The following is a 15,821-nucleotide window of genomic DNA, read 5'->3' as shown; positions in this document are numbered from 1 at the left end:
GTGCGTCCTTTAAAGTGGTAAAGAACTTGCACCTGTGTTTCAGTAAATTTTCCCTCTTTCTCTCTCTGTTAAAGCAACTAATACCACAAAGCTTATCAACCCTATTCTACTTTTATTTAAAATGTAATAAAAACAAAACACCCAGATCATCACATAAAGAAGACTCTCCTTTCTCAGGCCCCAATGACTGCTGCTTAATTAGGAATTCCATCTAGTAGTTTAGCAATATTTAATTCAGCTGTGCCTCTCCATATCTAACTCCAAAAGGTGCACGTGGCACCTGACAAATGAAAATGGTCAAGTATTGATAATAGGCTTTAAACAACATTTGGCACAGCTCCCCTCATGCTCTATAACCCCCTTCCCAATGCTTTCCTCTACAGCCTTCCCCCCATTCTTTCCAATCCTCATCCCCGGTGCTCTTCTCTACAGCTCATCCATGTTCTCCAGCCCCTTCCCTGATACTCTCCCAAGATGCCACAGTGCAACACTGAGAAAGAGAAAAAAGTAATGCACATTCCCCTGTAAAATATAAAGATAGCAGAAGTAAATTTCAAAAACTGATATATTGCAATCATTGCACTTTTCTCCCCCACTTTCCATCCAATGTCTGAACCCTTTCTCTCTCTCCTCTCTTCCATCCAGTGCCTGAGTCCTTCCCCCTTCCAAGCAGCACCTAATCTTCTCCTACCCCCTCTTTCTTCATTTCCATCCAGTACCTGACCTCCTCTTTCCCCCTTTCCATCCACTGCCTGACCCCTCCTCCCCCTTCCATCCAGCGTCTCTCTACCCCTCTCTCCGGGAGCGGCAAAACAAAGATAAAGGCATTGCGGAACTGCTCTATTCATCCTCGCAGCTGCCGTTCCTGTCCCCCCATGGTTCCCCCCCCCCCCTTCTGACGCCCTTGAGATACTATAAGTTATGTATCTACTTGAAAACTATTGGTGTGGACATCAACAGCCCTAGGGCTGGTATAAATATATGCATCTGTAATGTAGGCATGTTATGTCACTTATGCTAGAATGCTATCTTCATAAGATTATCTTATCAGCACCTTAAAAAGTGCTTTAACAAAGGGTTCCCCTTATAAAATGACCTCCATACTGTCACTTGTATACAATCCATGTACTAGTCACACATCGACATTACAGTAGAAAGTTGCGCAGGGACAGAAATCCCGCCGGTCCCCACTCGTCCCTGCCAGAATCCTGCCCTTCCCACCATAATCTCCTCTGTCCCCATCTGTCCCTCTGAGGAATCCCACCCATCCCCCCATAAAAATGACCTGTCCCCTTAAAAAGCAGCAATTACTTCTGACAGTTCTGATTTTAGTTTTAATTGCGCTTTACAGAAAATTTAAAACAAAGTCAGACATCTGTCAGAACAGGCATAAAACCAATATCCCTTCTCCCTCCCCAGTTGGGCGGGGTTGGCATAACAACAAAATGCTATCCCAAAGATGTATATTTAAGGCAGAATTTGATGAACAGAAAGAAGATGCCCAGTGCAGCAATTCTCGCCCCCTTCACTTTTTTTTTTTTTAAGTTACATATTTAATGTTGGTACCTCCTGGGCTGAAGCAGTTTAATGCAGGGTAGTCTGGCTCCTGAGCTGCACAGTTATGCTGCCCAGTCTCTCCCGCGCTCCTCTGCACAGCCACAGTGAATGGTGGCAGGCTTGGGCCAATGAGATTTTTGAGGAGAAGTCTCACACCAAGGCTCACCACTGGGAGATCTCTGCACATCCACCAATCTGGGAGCACTTCTACAAGGAAGTGCTCATGACTGGCCATCAAGCTCCAGCTCTGTCTCCCTGATTGGTGGATGTACAGCACTCTCCCATGTGAGTGGCAATAAGTAACTGATGTGCTGAAGGATCTAAGGGAACACTGAAACAAAGGTAGGCTGGAATTTCCATGGGAACCCCGGAGAACCAGCATCCATCCCTGTGGGAGTCCCGTGGACCTAGGGGGGATCCTCACAGGGGTCCCATGGACCTTGGGGGGGATCCTGTAATCCCCATTCCCGTGCAGACCTCTACATTACAGTAAGTTACCACAAAGTGTATTAACCAGAAAACATGAATTTAGGCCTAATTACAACAGTTTCTCTCTCCCTTGAAAGCAGGGGCATAGCTAGTCCTTCAATTATGGAGATACCTAGGGGTGGCCTGGGCTCATCCTCTTCCTCCTTTCTGCGCTAAACATACCTTTGCTGGCAGGGATGCCGAGGCCCCACCAGCCAAATAAATACAGTGCCCGAACCCCTCCTCCTTACACTGCTTCATTCATGCAGAAGATGGCAGCATGCCTTTAGTCACTGATACTGGGACCTCTTGTGTAGGCTCAGGGCATAAGCGAGAAGTCCCGGTGTCAGTGGCTGAAGGCACACCGCCAACTTCTGTATTAAGGAAGCAGTACAAGGAGGAGGGGACCGTCTATTAAATGTCAAAATGTACAGCACTGTGAACACCTTTCAGCGCTATATAAGTGATAAATAGTAGCAGTAGGGAAATTGCTCAGGCACTGAATTTATTTGGCTGGTGGAGTTTTGGCATCCCCGCCAGCAAAGGCAGAGGGGTGCTGCAGTTCTGGAGAGGGCCCCAGGACCACTGGCCACTGCTTGAAAAAATTCCAGCCACCAAAAAAGGTTTGGATATGTTCCTAGAGAAAAGTTCCATAAAATAATTATTCACTACATTGATTTGGGACAGCCATTATTTCTTGAAATAAGCTGAGAGAAACAGATCTGCTGCTTTTTGGGACTTGTCACATATGTGTGATCTGGACTGGCCACTGTTAAAGACAGGATGCAGGGCTCAAAAGACTTTGGCCTGACTCAGTATGGCTTTGTTTAGGTTATGCTCCTGGAGCTTTAGCTTAGCTGCTAATTTTGGGAAGCTGAAAGCTTTGAGAAATTGAGCTGTCTCCTCTTCATGTAGGCAGTATTTACCTGATTCCTCACTTCACCATAACAGGCAGGGCAGTGTGGATATTCACAGTGGGGGCCCTCATATCCTGGTTTACAGCGGCAGCTCCCATCAGGCCCGCACACCTGGGATTCGGCTCCCACAGCATGACAATTACAAGCTGCAAGAAGAGAAAAACACACAGAAAATTCCTCTCAAAATACCACAGTATCATGAAGCTTTCTGAGGGAATGAAGATTCAGACCTCACCAAGGGATAGGGAGCTCTTAGTGTAACCCCCTCCTTCTCAGACTGAGGTAAAAGGTATCCCTCTTGAAATAAGATTTGTTTTGTAGTCGTGCACACCGAGGGTTAAAATTGATACCTTTCCCCAGGAGAAGGGGTGAATTACATAAACAAAATAATAATATATAATAATATGGTATAACCTTGAAATAAAAATAGTTATTAAACATATAATAAAATAAATATAAAGAAGCACTAAGGATTCAGAATTTAAATTAGAATTAATATTTAATAAACAAATGCTGTAAATCAAATCTAAACAAAGAGATTCTATTTCCCCTCTGTAAAGTTCTTCTTTTTCCTCGGATTTGGGTATTTGAGGCTTTATGTTCTTGTTATGTAGGGGTACCACGTAGGCGCGCAGTTGTTAGCAGAATCTCTTGCTAGCAGACTCTCTCTTGCTGGAACCAACCTACTACTCTGACTTAAACAAACCAATAAGGGAAAACCCTATCCTAATCTAATAACCCCAAATTGCCTAAATATACTTTCTAAGCTAAAAAAAAAAAATAGATAATTGATGTTCCCTATACTTTTTCCCTCCCCAGAATTTCTTTTTTCTAAAATCACTCAAATTTCCTATATCTCAAATCACTCCTATATCTCAAATCACTCAGATTCTCTTTAAACTTTACAACAGATATTCACAGAAATAGGTTTCCAAAGCAGTTTATCAATTTTCTTTTATCAATATTCTCTTACAACATTCACAGGAATCTGTCACAGGATCTCTCATAAAAATCTCCTCCAAAAATTAGCACCACAGAAGTCACTCAAAGATCCTCTCAAACATTTCCCAGAAGTCTCACAGAAGAGCAAACTGAAACTTTCCTCATAAAATCAGCACAATAAATTTCTCACTTATAGAATCTCTCAAACACTTCTCAGAAGATTCTCACAGAATGTCAGACTGAAACTTTATGCAGAACTCAGAACCATATATTTCTTAGTCAGGGAATCTCTCACCCATTTCCCAGAAGATTCTCGCAGACTCTTAAACATTACCAGCATCAATACCAAACTTCAGACCTTATCCAGAATTTCACAATCCTTCACAAATTCAAATAAAAACCACCATAATTACCTTCTCACAAGGCACAGAAACCAAAACACTTCCACACAGATCCAAGTCACCCTCCCAAATGTCAAATCTCACAGTTAGAATGTTCAGACAGTTTATGCTGATCTCTGCATGAGGACAGCAGACCTGTGCAAGAGATCAGCAACAGAAAACCTCAAAACTGCATCAATACAAACAATGCACAAACCATGCTTCTCAAAATTAAAAAACACAGATATTTCCTCCCAGATCCTCTCTGCTTCATTAAACTCTTTAAAAACTTCTTTAAACCCTATTTTTTTTCTCAAGTAGCTATTAAATTTTTAACCCTGGTTACATTAGGTAGAGCCAGAATGAAAATAAGAAAGCCCTAGGACATTTCCAAGCTGAGGGACCCTGTCCTCAGTTCTACACCCATGGTATACCAGAGCATATTACATTAATCTTTATGGATCGCAAATATGCCCCAGAAGGAGTTCAATGCAATCTACAATTTAGAAGAGTCTGACCATGTCCAGGATTTACATTATTTCATTAGGGTTAATGACAGAACTAAATAATGAAAATACTGAAAATTTATTCCAATATTGTTGAAATATTAGGCATATAGGAGCAAGACTGAATGTCATTCAAAAACATCTTGGAAATTTCTTTTTTTAGAAAAAGGTTTAGCTGACAGTTAATCAGTAATTATTCAGACAGGGTAGTATTGAAAGACAGGATGCCTACTTGCCTTTATCAAGTCTTCTGGGTGCCTTATTATAAATGCAGAGTTATGGAATTATCTCCAGTCTAAGCCTAAACCACGTTACCTCGGCATTTATCAGCAGGATTGGAAGCCAATGGATTCCCAATGAAGCCAGTTTTGCAGCTGTCACAGTAGAAGCCACCTGTGTTGTAGATGCATTTCAAACACTCGCCCGTCAACTGGTCACAGTTCCCAGATGCCCTGGGATCAATATTGTTATTACATGAACAGGGCTGACAGGGTCTGACAGGGCCATTTTCTCCAAGAGGATCCCCAAAATACCCATTGGCGCAGAGATTACAACGAACACCTGAAGGGGAAAGAACAGCAAGAGACTTTCCAGACAGCAGTATGTCAAAATAGGAAATGAAGGAGATGGATGGGCTCCAGTAGACCCTCATCCTCTCATCTGTCATGTTACAGAAAAAAAGCTGCATGAGCTCTGGAGTCAGGCCTAGGGGTGTATTGAGGCCTGGGGAACAAAGTATGGCAGTAAGTGGTGGAAGGGAAGGTTTAAAGTGTTATAGTGTTGTGGATGACAATGACAAAAGGATACCTTTCCTTCCCTACAAGCAGGAGTATGGTAGTATGAGTTCTGGGACAGTGACACATTCACCTGTGTTAGAATAGAATTACTTGTAGAGGTTATAGCTTGAGCACCCAAGATGCCTTCTGAGAAATTTCTTCCACAAATCCTGCATTCTTGGAGACGCTACAAAGATTAGCCGTATAAGAAAACCTAAGCCATGCTACAGATTGAGTAGTGTCAGAAGTGACATAGCTGATGGGCCAACCAGGCTTATATTCTATCATATCCCATAATACTTTTGGGAATATTCAATCCATCCTCCAAAATTTAAGAAATTGTGTAAATTCCATTAGCATGGAAGAGCTCCATAATCCCTAGGAATATGGGGTACAATCCATCATTTGAAAATTATAGAGCAATATCCCCCTTCCTCTAATAATGGAATCCCTACTACTCTCTGTGCCCCCTTACCAGAGACTCCAAGAGGACAGGTATTGCAAACAATCTCCTTCGTGCTGGGGTTCACTGAGCAGCCAAAGCCATCCTGGCAGGGGCAGCGCTGGCAGACCCGGGGATCCTGGAGATCGTTGTAGAATCCAGAGGGGCAATCAGCACAGTCCGCATCTAGATTCTGGTCTCCGGAATAACAGTCACCTAGAAAAGGAGACGGTGCCAATCTTAAATATCAAACTGAAATTACCATCTTCTGTCCCTCGGACCAGGACATTTCCCTTCTTCACGCCAACAAAGCAGCCTACTAAAAAAAAAACCTCTAAAAGAAGTAACTGTCTTAATCTGAAGTAACAAAGGGGTAGATATTCAGCTGGTGGCAATCAGTGTTTTCTGGCCTACCTTTGACTATAGGCCATTTCCGGAAACTAGCATTTGATATCCAGTTAAGTGCGATATTCGGCGCTTAATTGCCAAAGTGAATTAGTGAATTGGGCAGCACTACTCTGCACTTTGACCTCTTACCATACCTCTTAGGGGTATAAACACCATTAATTAAGAACTGCTATTATAACTAACTAATCTATTGAGGCATGAGCTTTCAAGAATCAGATCCATTCCATCTAATGCATTTCATCTAATCCATTTCATCTAATGCATCGGATAATGTTGGCTTTGGTCCTTCATATCTCATGCCTCAATTGATTAGTCTACTAAGTGCCACCTGCCTCACTATACTCAACAATTCTACAGAGGTTAGAAAGTTTTGGATTTGGATTTTAGATTTATAATTTGCTCTTCCCAAATTTGAGTTTAAGATGAGTTTCCTAGTCAGTTGCATGAGTTGGACTCGTATCCAGTTGCATCCAAGAAAATGGAGGATGAAGTGATTTGTTCAAGACTACAAAGGGACTGTGGGAAACTTGCAACCTGCTTCTGTAACCACTAAGCCAGTGTATCACAAACTAGTGTGCCACGGCAGATGCCAAGTGTGCGCTGAGATGCCGGTGAGGAGGAGAAGCGCCAGTGCTAGCTGACTGCTTATAGGATGTGCTTCTCACGGCAAGAGGCATGTCCTGTAGTCAGTCAGCCGGCACTGCTGCTCCTTCTCCTCACTTCGCCTTCTGCAGTCCCTCCCCCTACCGGCGGTAATAGGAAGCTCAGGGCCGCTGCTGGAGGACAGCCACACATTTCCGGGTGTCCTCCAGCTGCAGCCCCAAGATTCGTGTTCTGCAGCTTAAAATGTTTGCGACACATTGCACTAAGCTACTCCTCCAGTGAAAGTGGTTTAATCAGTTTTGTAGAACATTCTGAAACAGTTGTTACTTTTTTTTTTTTTTTGCAAAACCAATAGACTGCTCCAGGAAATCGATGTACAGGAATAAAACAAATGAACAACAGTAATTATGTTGTAAAAAAAATGACAGGATATAGACAAAGGGTAGGATCAATCGCCAATTTAGGCTTTCCCGGGTGTTTGGGAGGGCAAGAGGTAGAGCTTAGATTAGTGGTGAGGGAGGGGCTGAGCTTTATCTCCATCCTCTCTTAAGTGGACACGGATGAGCTCTCCTATTTCCACCTCCTACAGGTATGCATTTTTCCACTTTAGCATTCTCTCAGTCCCTAGCCCAGGGGTGGGCAACTCCAGTCTTCGAGGGCTGGAATCCAGTCGGGTTTTCAGGATTTCCCCAATGAGTATGCACTGAAAGCAGTGCATGCATATAGATCTCATGTATATTCATTGGGGAAATCCTGAAAACCCAACTGGATTCCGGCCCTCGAGGACCGGAGTTGCCAATCCTTGCCCTAGCTCCTCCTCCCAGGCCTACCACCACCAGCTTCAACTATCTCACCTATTCAGCTATAACTGCAGAAGGATGAAAACAATAAAATATTTTCAAACCTTACTTATTTCTTTATTTTGTATTTTTAATTATCTTATTTCATGTACTTTCATTTTTCTAACCTTTCCTTATCTTTTTCCACATTTCCTCTCCCCTCTGTTTTCTAAGATTTTTCTACTGTTACCATTTCCTTTAGATTTTCCATCCTGTTTAATGTACAGCACTACTTATGTCTGGCAGCACTATAAAAATGATAAGAAATAGTAGTAATAGTGTTGAAACTTATTAACAAAAGAAAGAGTACATTTTTTTTATTTTCACTTTTCCTGCATGTTTCCTCTCATGCTAACCACAATACACTCTTCCATTCTGCTTTCTCCACCTACATCCCTAACTCCTCGCCTCCCCACGTACCATTCTTTCTCCCTCATCTCTCTACAATTTCCTGATCCTTCACCTTGTTTTCTCATTTCTTTCTCCACTTATCTATCCATGCTTCTGTCCTCTACTACATCACCCTTTCCTTTCATCTTTTCACTTCTTCCCCTTCACACTTATTTCTCCTCACCATCATTCTCTCTCTCCACTCTCTTTTCCCCTTCCTCATTCTCCCTTTCCTCTTGTTTTTTGCTATGTCTTCCCTCTACCTTCTCTCTATCCCCTCCCACACCCTCACTTTTCCTTTTTTCCTCTCCCCAGCACATACTCCTATATTCTGTCCCCTCCATCTTTCCTGACATTCATCATCTCATCCTCTAATTTCTGGCTCACCTTCTCACCTCACCATTCTCCCTCCTCCAGACACTCTCCCTTCCATACACCTGCATACTTTTTCTCCATTGCCTACATTGTGTGAAGAAGCACAAAATCCCAGCAAATGGACTCTCAGAATCTTACCATACCATGCAGGAACCCTGCTCAAGAACTCAGACTTCTACAACCTCTGGCCCATCTTGTCCTTGTTCCATATGCTGGTAACCCACTGCCCCCTTATCCTGTCACTGTCTCTCATGCTCTACACAAGTGGTTCCCAACCCTGTCTTGAAGAACCACCAGCCAGTCAGGTTTTCAGGAACAGATTTGCATGCCTTTCACCTCCATTATATACAAATCTCTCTCATGAATATTCATTAAGGTTATCCCAAAAACCTGACTGGCAGGTGGTCCTCCAGGACAGGGTTGGGAAGCACTGCTCTACACCACCTTGATTGAATTCCTTTAAAATGGCAGTAAATCAATTACCCAACATCCTCTGTTCTAGTCATTCTTTCATATACCCTAGCATCCCTCAGCCTATAAAACTCTAAGGCCTCAGAGTTTTGCATACCAGTGTCTGCATCACAGACTTCACCACCTTGACAGCTGCATGGCACACACGCGCTGAATGGCCCCAGGCCGGGAGTCGCTTTCTTGTATCCAGGGGCACATCTCTCACAGAACTGGCCATGGTATCCAGGAGGGCAGACGCACTGTTCTACCCATGGTGCTGGGGGTCCAGAAAGGGGTCGAGCAGATACCAGCGTGACATTATCTAGATAACCTCTACCTGAGAGATCATATACAAGAGCACGTGTTAGTTCATACATTAATTGAAGTGTTAGAGACAAACACAAAGCATAGCACGAAAGAGTTGGGATGCTGGGATAAGCAGAAAGGAAGATAATTAAATAATTTAATTTGGGGGGAGGATAGGGGGAGAGGTCAATAGAGAAAAGGGAAGGGGGTAGGAATTAGGGGGAGGGTATTGAAAGATGTAATGGATATTTTGGAAATATATTTTGAAAAAATGAAAGATATTTGATGGAAATTAATATGATGAATTATAATTTAATGACTATTATTGTATATTTACTGATTTCTTCAATAAAAATGTTATAAATTAAATGCACTTTCAAAGCGCACATAGCACAGGGCCAGCTCAAGGGTTTGTGGTGTCCTGGGCCACTTTTGCTGCTGCAGCCTCATCTCTGGGTCAATCTTGCAGTATCAGGGTTACCATATAGCTCCAGAAAAAGGAGAATGGATCAAGACATCTAGGTTTTACTTCCACTGCTTTCAATGGAAGTAAAACCTGGATGTCTCAATCCATCCTCCTTTTTATGGAGCCATATGATAACCCTGCCCTTCCACTCCTAATCCTCCCAAAACTCCACTCCCTTCTGGCATCAACTCCCAGTCCCTTCCACTCTCAACTCCCCCCCCAACCCCAGCATGCTACATTAACCTTCTTTGTGCCAGAGCGTCCAAAATCATCAGCCTCCTTCCAGCCCAATGTCAGTATCAGCCCTCATCAGCTCTCTTCCAATCTTAGCCTCCCCAGTATCAACCCTCTTCTAGCCAGAGCCCCTTCCACTCAGAATCCCTAGCCCCCCCTTTCCCCCCAGTTATTGCTTTGCTGCCCTAAGCTAGTGCCACATGACTTGTCCCGTAGCTGGTCCTCTGTACCCCACAACATATATATTCATCAATACATTTCACTGCTCCTTACACAGAAACTTCATTCACCACACACTTACATTATTCCTCGTACACTCTCATTCCTCCAAACACACATTCCTCACCTCCATACATACACCAGTACCTGTCACTGTTCCACACAGACCACATATACCAACATCTCCACACACTTTGCTCCCCTCATATAACAATTCATCTAACATACACACACACACTCCTCTTCTCTCGCAGCTCACTTACCCCTCACACACCTACACTACTCATCTCCTTCTGACAAACACCGCAACCCCACCTTCATTCCTTGGACCAGCTGCAAGAGTTCTTTGCACAAGGCCATCCCAATAGTATCAGATGGCCTAGGTCAGGGGTAGGCAATTCCAGTCCTTGAGAGCCGGAGCCAGATCAGGTTTTCAGGATATCCACAATGAATATGTATGAGATGGATTTGCATGCACTGCCTCCTTGAGATGCAAATCTATCTCATGCATATTTATTGTGGCTATCCTGAAAACCTGACCTGGCTCTGGCTCTTGAGGACTGGAACTGCCTACACCTCTGGCCTAGGTGAACCTTCAGTCATGTGTCGCACCTTTTCAAAGCCCTATCCCTCTCTTTATTATCAAGAACCTTATTGTCCTCTCGTTCTGGGTGTCCATCATCTCATTTCCCCATCCCCACCACTCTCCACCAGGGCCATCAGTTTCCTCTTGCTGCCACATATACTTCCTCCTGTCCCAAAGCTGTAATGGCACCAGACCTTTCAGTACATGCTGTACTCAAGATTTTCCAGTCCTGCCCCTTCTGCTACATACTACCTATTAGGCAGGGGTGGGTACTAGGCATTTCCTGAGCAGGGGAACACTGCCAAGCTGAAGCAGCCTCCCCACCCCAGGCAAATGTAGCTCAGCCTCCCCAACTCCAGCCCCATGCAGATGTTTAGCTGTGTACTGACAGGGCTGGCCCTGCATACAGAAGTCATGGGATTATAAAATGTGTTAAGTTTAAGCTGCCAAGCAATTACAGACTTGTTCTATTTCAAATTATTTCTTCTTTGCAGAAGGGTTTGCCTGACAGGCAAGCAGCAATTATTTGAACAACAGGAAAGTAAAGTTCATACCAAAATCCTCCTTAGGCCAGTGGTCACTCAAGTATTTTAAGCACTAAATAGCTACTGGATATTTGTCTTCCTAAGAAGCATGAGTTCAATTCAGTGACCAATTCCGTCATGTGCTCTTTTTTTCAGCTCATTTTAAATATTAACATTTTATCTGATTATACTTTTCCCCAAATCCTTTATCCATGCTCAGTTCTGTAATCTACGATGTGATCTTTTAGGATGGACCTTTGCATATGGTTTCAGCTACTGTCAAGTATCTACAGTATAATCAGCCCCAGCGTTTTCAATAGTAAGTTCTCCAGGGGTTCCCTTTAAAATTGTGCTTGAAAGCTCCTCATAGGGTTTCAAAATACCGCCACTGTATTAAAGCAGAGAAATTGATGGAATCTGTGGTATCTCATTGTACAAAACAGAGGCCTAATTTTGAAGTGTTTCGGTGTGTGGGCTTTGAACAACTGCACCGCACTGAACGTCATGGGGGATATTTGCCGCTGGCTACGCTAGCAGGAAAAGATATGGGGGTTTTTTGTATAAAACTTTTTTTTATTCAAGAACCATCAATGATACCAAGCAATACAGGCATTTTCAACAGATTGTTCCAAAGTCCATAACAAAGGAAGCAAACAGCAATGTACAATGAAACATAAAATGGATTTTTTTTATTTCGATACTGTGATGCCGTCTGGATTGAATATGGCAGTGGAATGCAGAGTATTTTTATAGCCTAGAGAGAAAGATTTTAGCATCACTGGTTGCTATGAGAAGAAGGGGCTGATGTCATCACATTGTATTCATGTGGTGAATATGTCGCTGCTGTTAAAAGGTCAGCATTTTTAATTTATTTTTTTTTTTGCCACAGGAATTGTGTGGAGAGCTGGAGTAAAGATGTATTGTACAGTCCTCCCCTGAAGCAGTATACTGTGAAACAGGAAACCTGTTGGGATTATGCTTCACAGTGTTTGAATGAGATTTTTTTTTTTTACTTTTTATTTTTTAAGACTTTGATGTGATATGAGCTGCTGAAATGAACATTTTCCTGCACTGTGGTTAGTATTTGGACTCTATACACTTCTGTCTGTACATTTGCTAATTTAAATAAGAGAAAACGGATGTGGAATTTTTTTATGCCGATGAATGAATGATTGTATTTTTATTGTGTAGTCTGTGATGTTTTTATTTTGTTTTAAGAGTTAAGTTAAATAAATAAACCAATGCAGGATGTCTATCACTGTAGCAAGTTGGTGCTCGCAAGGGAACCAGAAAGGGATCATTGAGCCTAAGAGGAGCTGGAGTTCTTGCGTTAAGGGGTAAGGTCTCACGTACTTGATTCTCCATAGGTGCCTCGGATGCGGAGTGCAGTCAGGTTTTGGAGTAAACGGTGGAAGTCAAAGGAGCTCAGTTGTGGGCTCCATTTACTGCTTGGCTGCTCGTTTAACCTGCAAAGGGAGAAAATGGACAGAGGCATCCTTCAATTAACAGGTTGGAGCTTATCCTTCCTCTTCTCTGTTCCCATCATCTAGTCTAAGGATCCAATTGCAGCTCTTCTTTTTAATATAAGAACATAAGAAGTTGCCTCTGCTGAGGCAGACCAGAGGTCCATCTTGCCCAGCGGTCTGCTCCCGCGGCAGCCCATCAGGCTCATTGCCTGAGCAGTGGTCCCAGACTATCCCTATGACCTACCTCTGCTCCTATCTGTACCCCTCAATTCCTTTGAGGGAATATGAAGACCCTAACACACTGGCTCACTCAGGGGTCCATGCAGAAACATTAACTCTGTGGCACAATTACCACAAAAAATGCAGTATGCTATATTCAATGAGCATGTACATTACTGTCTTGTTAAAATTGCAGCAGTAACCTGCAATGCCAACTCTTGTTAGTGCCCAAGCAGTGATGGGCTCAAGCATAGACAAGAAGGGTTGACATTTAAACAACAAAAAAACATGCCACCCCTTATCCTGCAAACCCAACATCTCTTCCTGCCCCCCCCCCAAAAAAAAAAAATTCCTTAGGTCTAGTGGCACCCACTTTACTACCACATGACTGATCCCCATTCAAATATTTTTTTTACAAAGGTGCCCTAGTGATCTAGTGCCCCCCCCCCAACTCTGTCCCTCTCTTCCCATCCCTCCCTTTTTCCCTTGTACACATATTCCTTGGTAGACTGGTGGTCCTCTCCTTCCCCTGTTCAAAACAATATAACTCTGGTAATCTAGTGGGCTCCCCACACACCTCATGACCCCGAGCCGAGGTCCCCAGCCCCATACCTTAAATGAGGTAAGAGCAATTCCCAAGGGTCTGGCATATCATTTAAGGCCTGGATTCTCTGGCCCAAAAAGTGGCCACCGATCGCATGCCAATCACATGATGGCCCCCTATAGAGAATCGCACCTCCATGAACGATAGGTGCCAGAAACGTAGGCCAGGGTTTTCCAGGCCTATATTTCTAGCATCTATCTATGCTGTGAATCGTACCTATATAGGTGCTTTAGGCCACCTAATGCCACTTCTGGCATTAGCCATGCCCATAGTGGTGTTCAGCGGCCTAAAGCACTTACGTAAGCGCAATTCTGGCGTGTACTATTTAGGCGCTGGTACGCACTTTAACGGTGCCATTTTTTTTTTTTACATTTTAAACGGCGTTTGTTAATTAACATGAGCACCATTTCTAGAATTTCTCCCCAAGTGTCTTAGCCACTTGATCATTCCCCACTCACAGTTCAGCCTCATCAGAGTCCCTGAAATCTCACCAACCAACCTTACCTTCCAGACTTCCACAACACTCAGGCCTTTTGCAACCTTTCCAAACCCTGTTAGCAAGGGAGGATTTTACCTACATCCGTTACTACCTTACTTCTATAAGGACTAATTTTAGAAGTGGCGATGACTCTAAATGTGGAAGGACTTCTCTTTATGCTGGTAAAGATATAGGGGGTATGGCTGAGAAAGGGGGGTTTCTGGTAGGTATAAAGAGTTGGATGTGTGTCCCTATAGGTCGAGGGGTCCAGGATTATGATCACGGTTGGTTGGGAAATCTTGGATACAGGATTGGGAGCTGTGTTATATGGGACTCAGGAAGATAGAGGCCCTGAGTATGCAGACTACCAGCAGGAATTTTTCCTTTATGAAATGGTCCTGCCACTCTTGCTTGGAGAAGAAGGGGTGAGGGAGAGCACGCTTAGCAACCATTTATTTGGTGAATCATCAAAAAAGTCTTGCTTGTATTAAGTTAACTTATCAGGGGTTAATGAATCAATAACCCTTGGTGACCTTCCATACTTAACAGTGGTTAGAAAATCATATCTGAGTTGTTAGGAGCTGAATTGCAGCCTCCTTTCAGGATGACAGTGGGTCTCGTCACAGACATATTGAGAAAAAGTGAGGCAGCCAGGTTCAAATGCACCCTGAAACAAGGAGTTAGAAAAGCAAGCTGGTGGTTAGAAAAGCAAGCTGTGAATCCAAATTCAAATGCTACTTTTTGCGACCTTAGAAAATCACTTCACCCTCCATTGCTTCAGATAGTGAGTCCACTTGGGCAAGGAAATAACGTACCCGAATATATGAAGGCATGTTTAAGTGCCTGCTGTAAGGACAGCTATAAATACTGATGTATAGATCCTCCCCATTCCCGTCAATCTTAACACCTTCCCCATAATAGCGCCTTTGACAGCTGATGCCCCCCCCTGCCTATCCTGAAAGTATCTGCCCCCCATGCCAGCTCTCCCCCTCAATCAGGTTCCCCCAATGTCAACCTCCTCCAATCAAGTCTCCACTTTAATGCCCAGGCAGCCCCCAAAATTCAGACATCCAATATTGGTCGCTGTACCTTAAGAAGGATATGGCGTTACTCGAGAGAGTTCAGAGGAGAGCGACACGACTGATTAAGGGGATGGAAAACCTTTCATACGCTGAGAGATTGGAGAACCTGGGTCTCTTTTCCCTGAAGAAGAGGAGATTTAGAGGGGATATGATAGAGACTTACAAGATCATGAAAGGCATAGAGAGAGTAGAGAGCGACAGATTCTTCAAACTTTCTAAAAATAAAAGAACAAGAGGGCACTCGGAAAAGTTGAAAGGGGACAGATTCAAAACGAATGCTAGGAAGTTCTTCTTTACCCAACGAGTGGTGGACAACTGGAATGCGCTTCCAGAGGGTGTAATAGTTTAAGAAAGGATTGGACAATTTCCTGCTGGAAAAGGGAATAGAAGGGTATAAATAGAGGATTACTGCTCAGGTCCTGGACCTGTAGGGCCGCCGCGTGAGCGGACTGCTGGGCAAGATGGATCTCAGGTCTGACCCAGCAGAGGTCCATGCTTATGTTCTTATGAAGTTTGGATTTGGAAAGGCAAGTAATATATTCAGTTCTTATTTGACTGTTATGTGGCTCAGAGCGTGGTTACTG

General features: G+C 43.4%; 1 protein-coding gene across 1 annotated transcript in view; it reads right to left on the bottom strand.

Annotated features, from left to right (window-relative positions):
- LAMC2 (laminin subunit gamma 2) overlaps positions 1 to 15,821 on the bottom strand; it is a 98,097-nt gene that overhangs the window by 38,897 nt on the left and 43,379 nt on the right. Inside the window, exons 8-12 of the mRNA XM_033917177.1 lie at positions 12,742 to 12,854; positions 9,172 to 9,390; positions 6,022 to 6,204; positions 5,086 to 5,331; positions 2,952 to 3,088 (exon numbers count right to left, since the gene is read on the bottom strand). Of these exons, the coding sequence (XP_033773068.1) occupies positions 2,952 to 3,088; positions 5,086 to 5,331; positions 6,022 to 6,204; positions 9,172 to 9,390; positions 12,742 to 12,854 (898 nt within the window). The remainder of the gene's footprint in view (positions 1 to 2,951; positions 3,089 to 5,085; positions 5,332 to 6,021; positions 6,205 to 9,171; positions 9,391 to 12,741; positions 12,855 to 15,821) is intronic.

This window comes from Geotrypetes seraphini, chromosome 12, assembly GCF_902459505.1.
Source record: "Geotrypetes seraphini chromosome 12, aGeoSer1.1, whole genome shotgun sequence".
In the NCBI taxonomy this organism is placed as follows: Eukaryota; Metazoa; Chordata; class Amphibia; order Gymnophiona; family Dermophiidae; genus Geotrypetes; species Geotrypetes seraphini.
The sequence above is the reverse complement of the archived record's forward strand: the minus strand, read 5'-3'. Positions and strand labels throughout refer to the sequence as shown.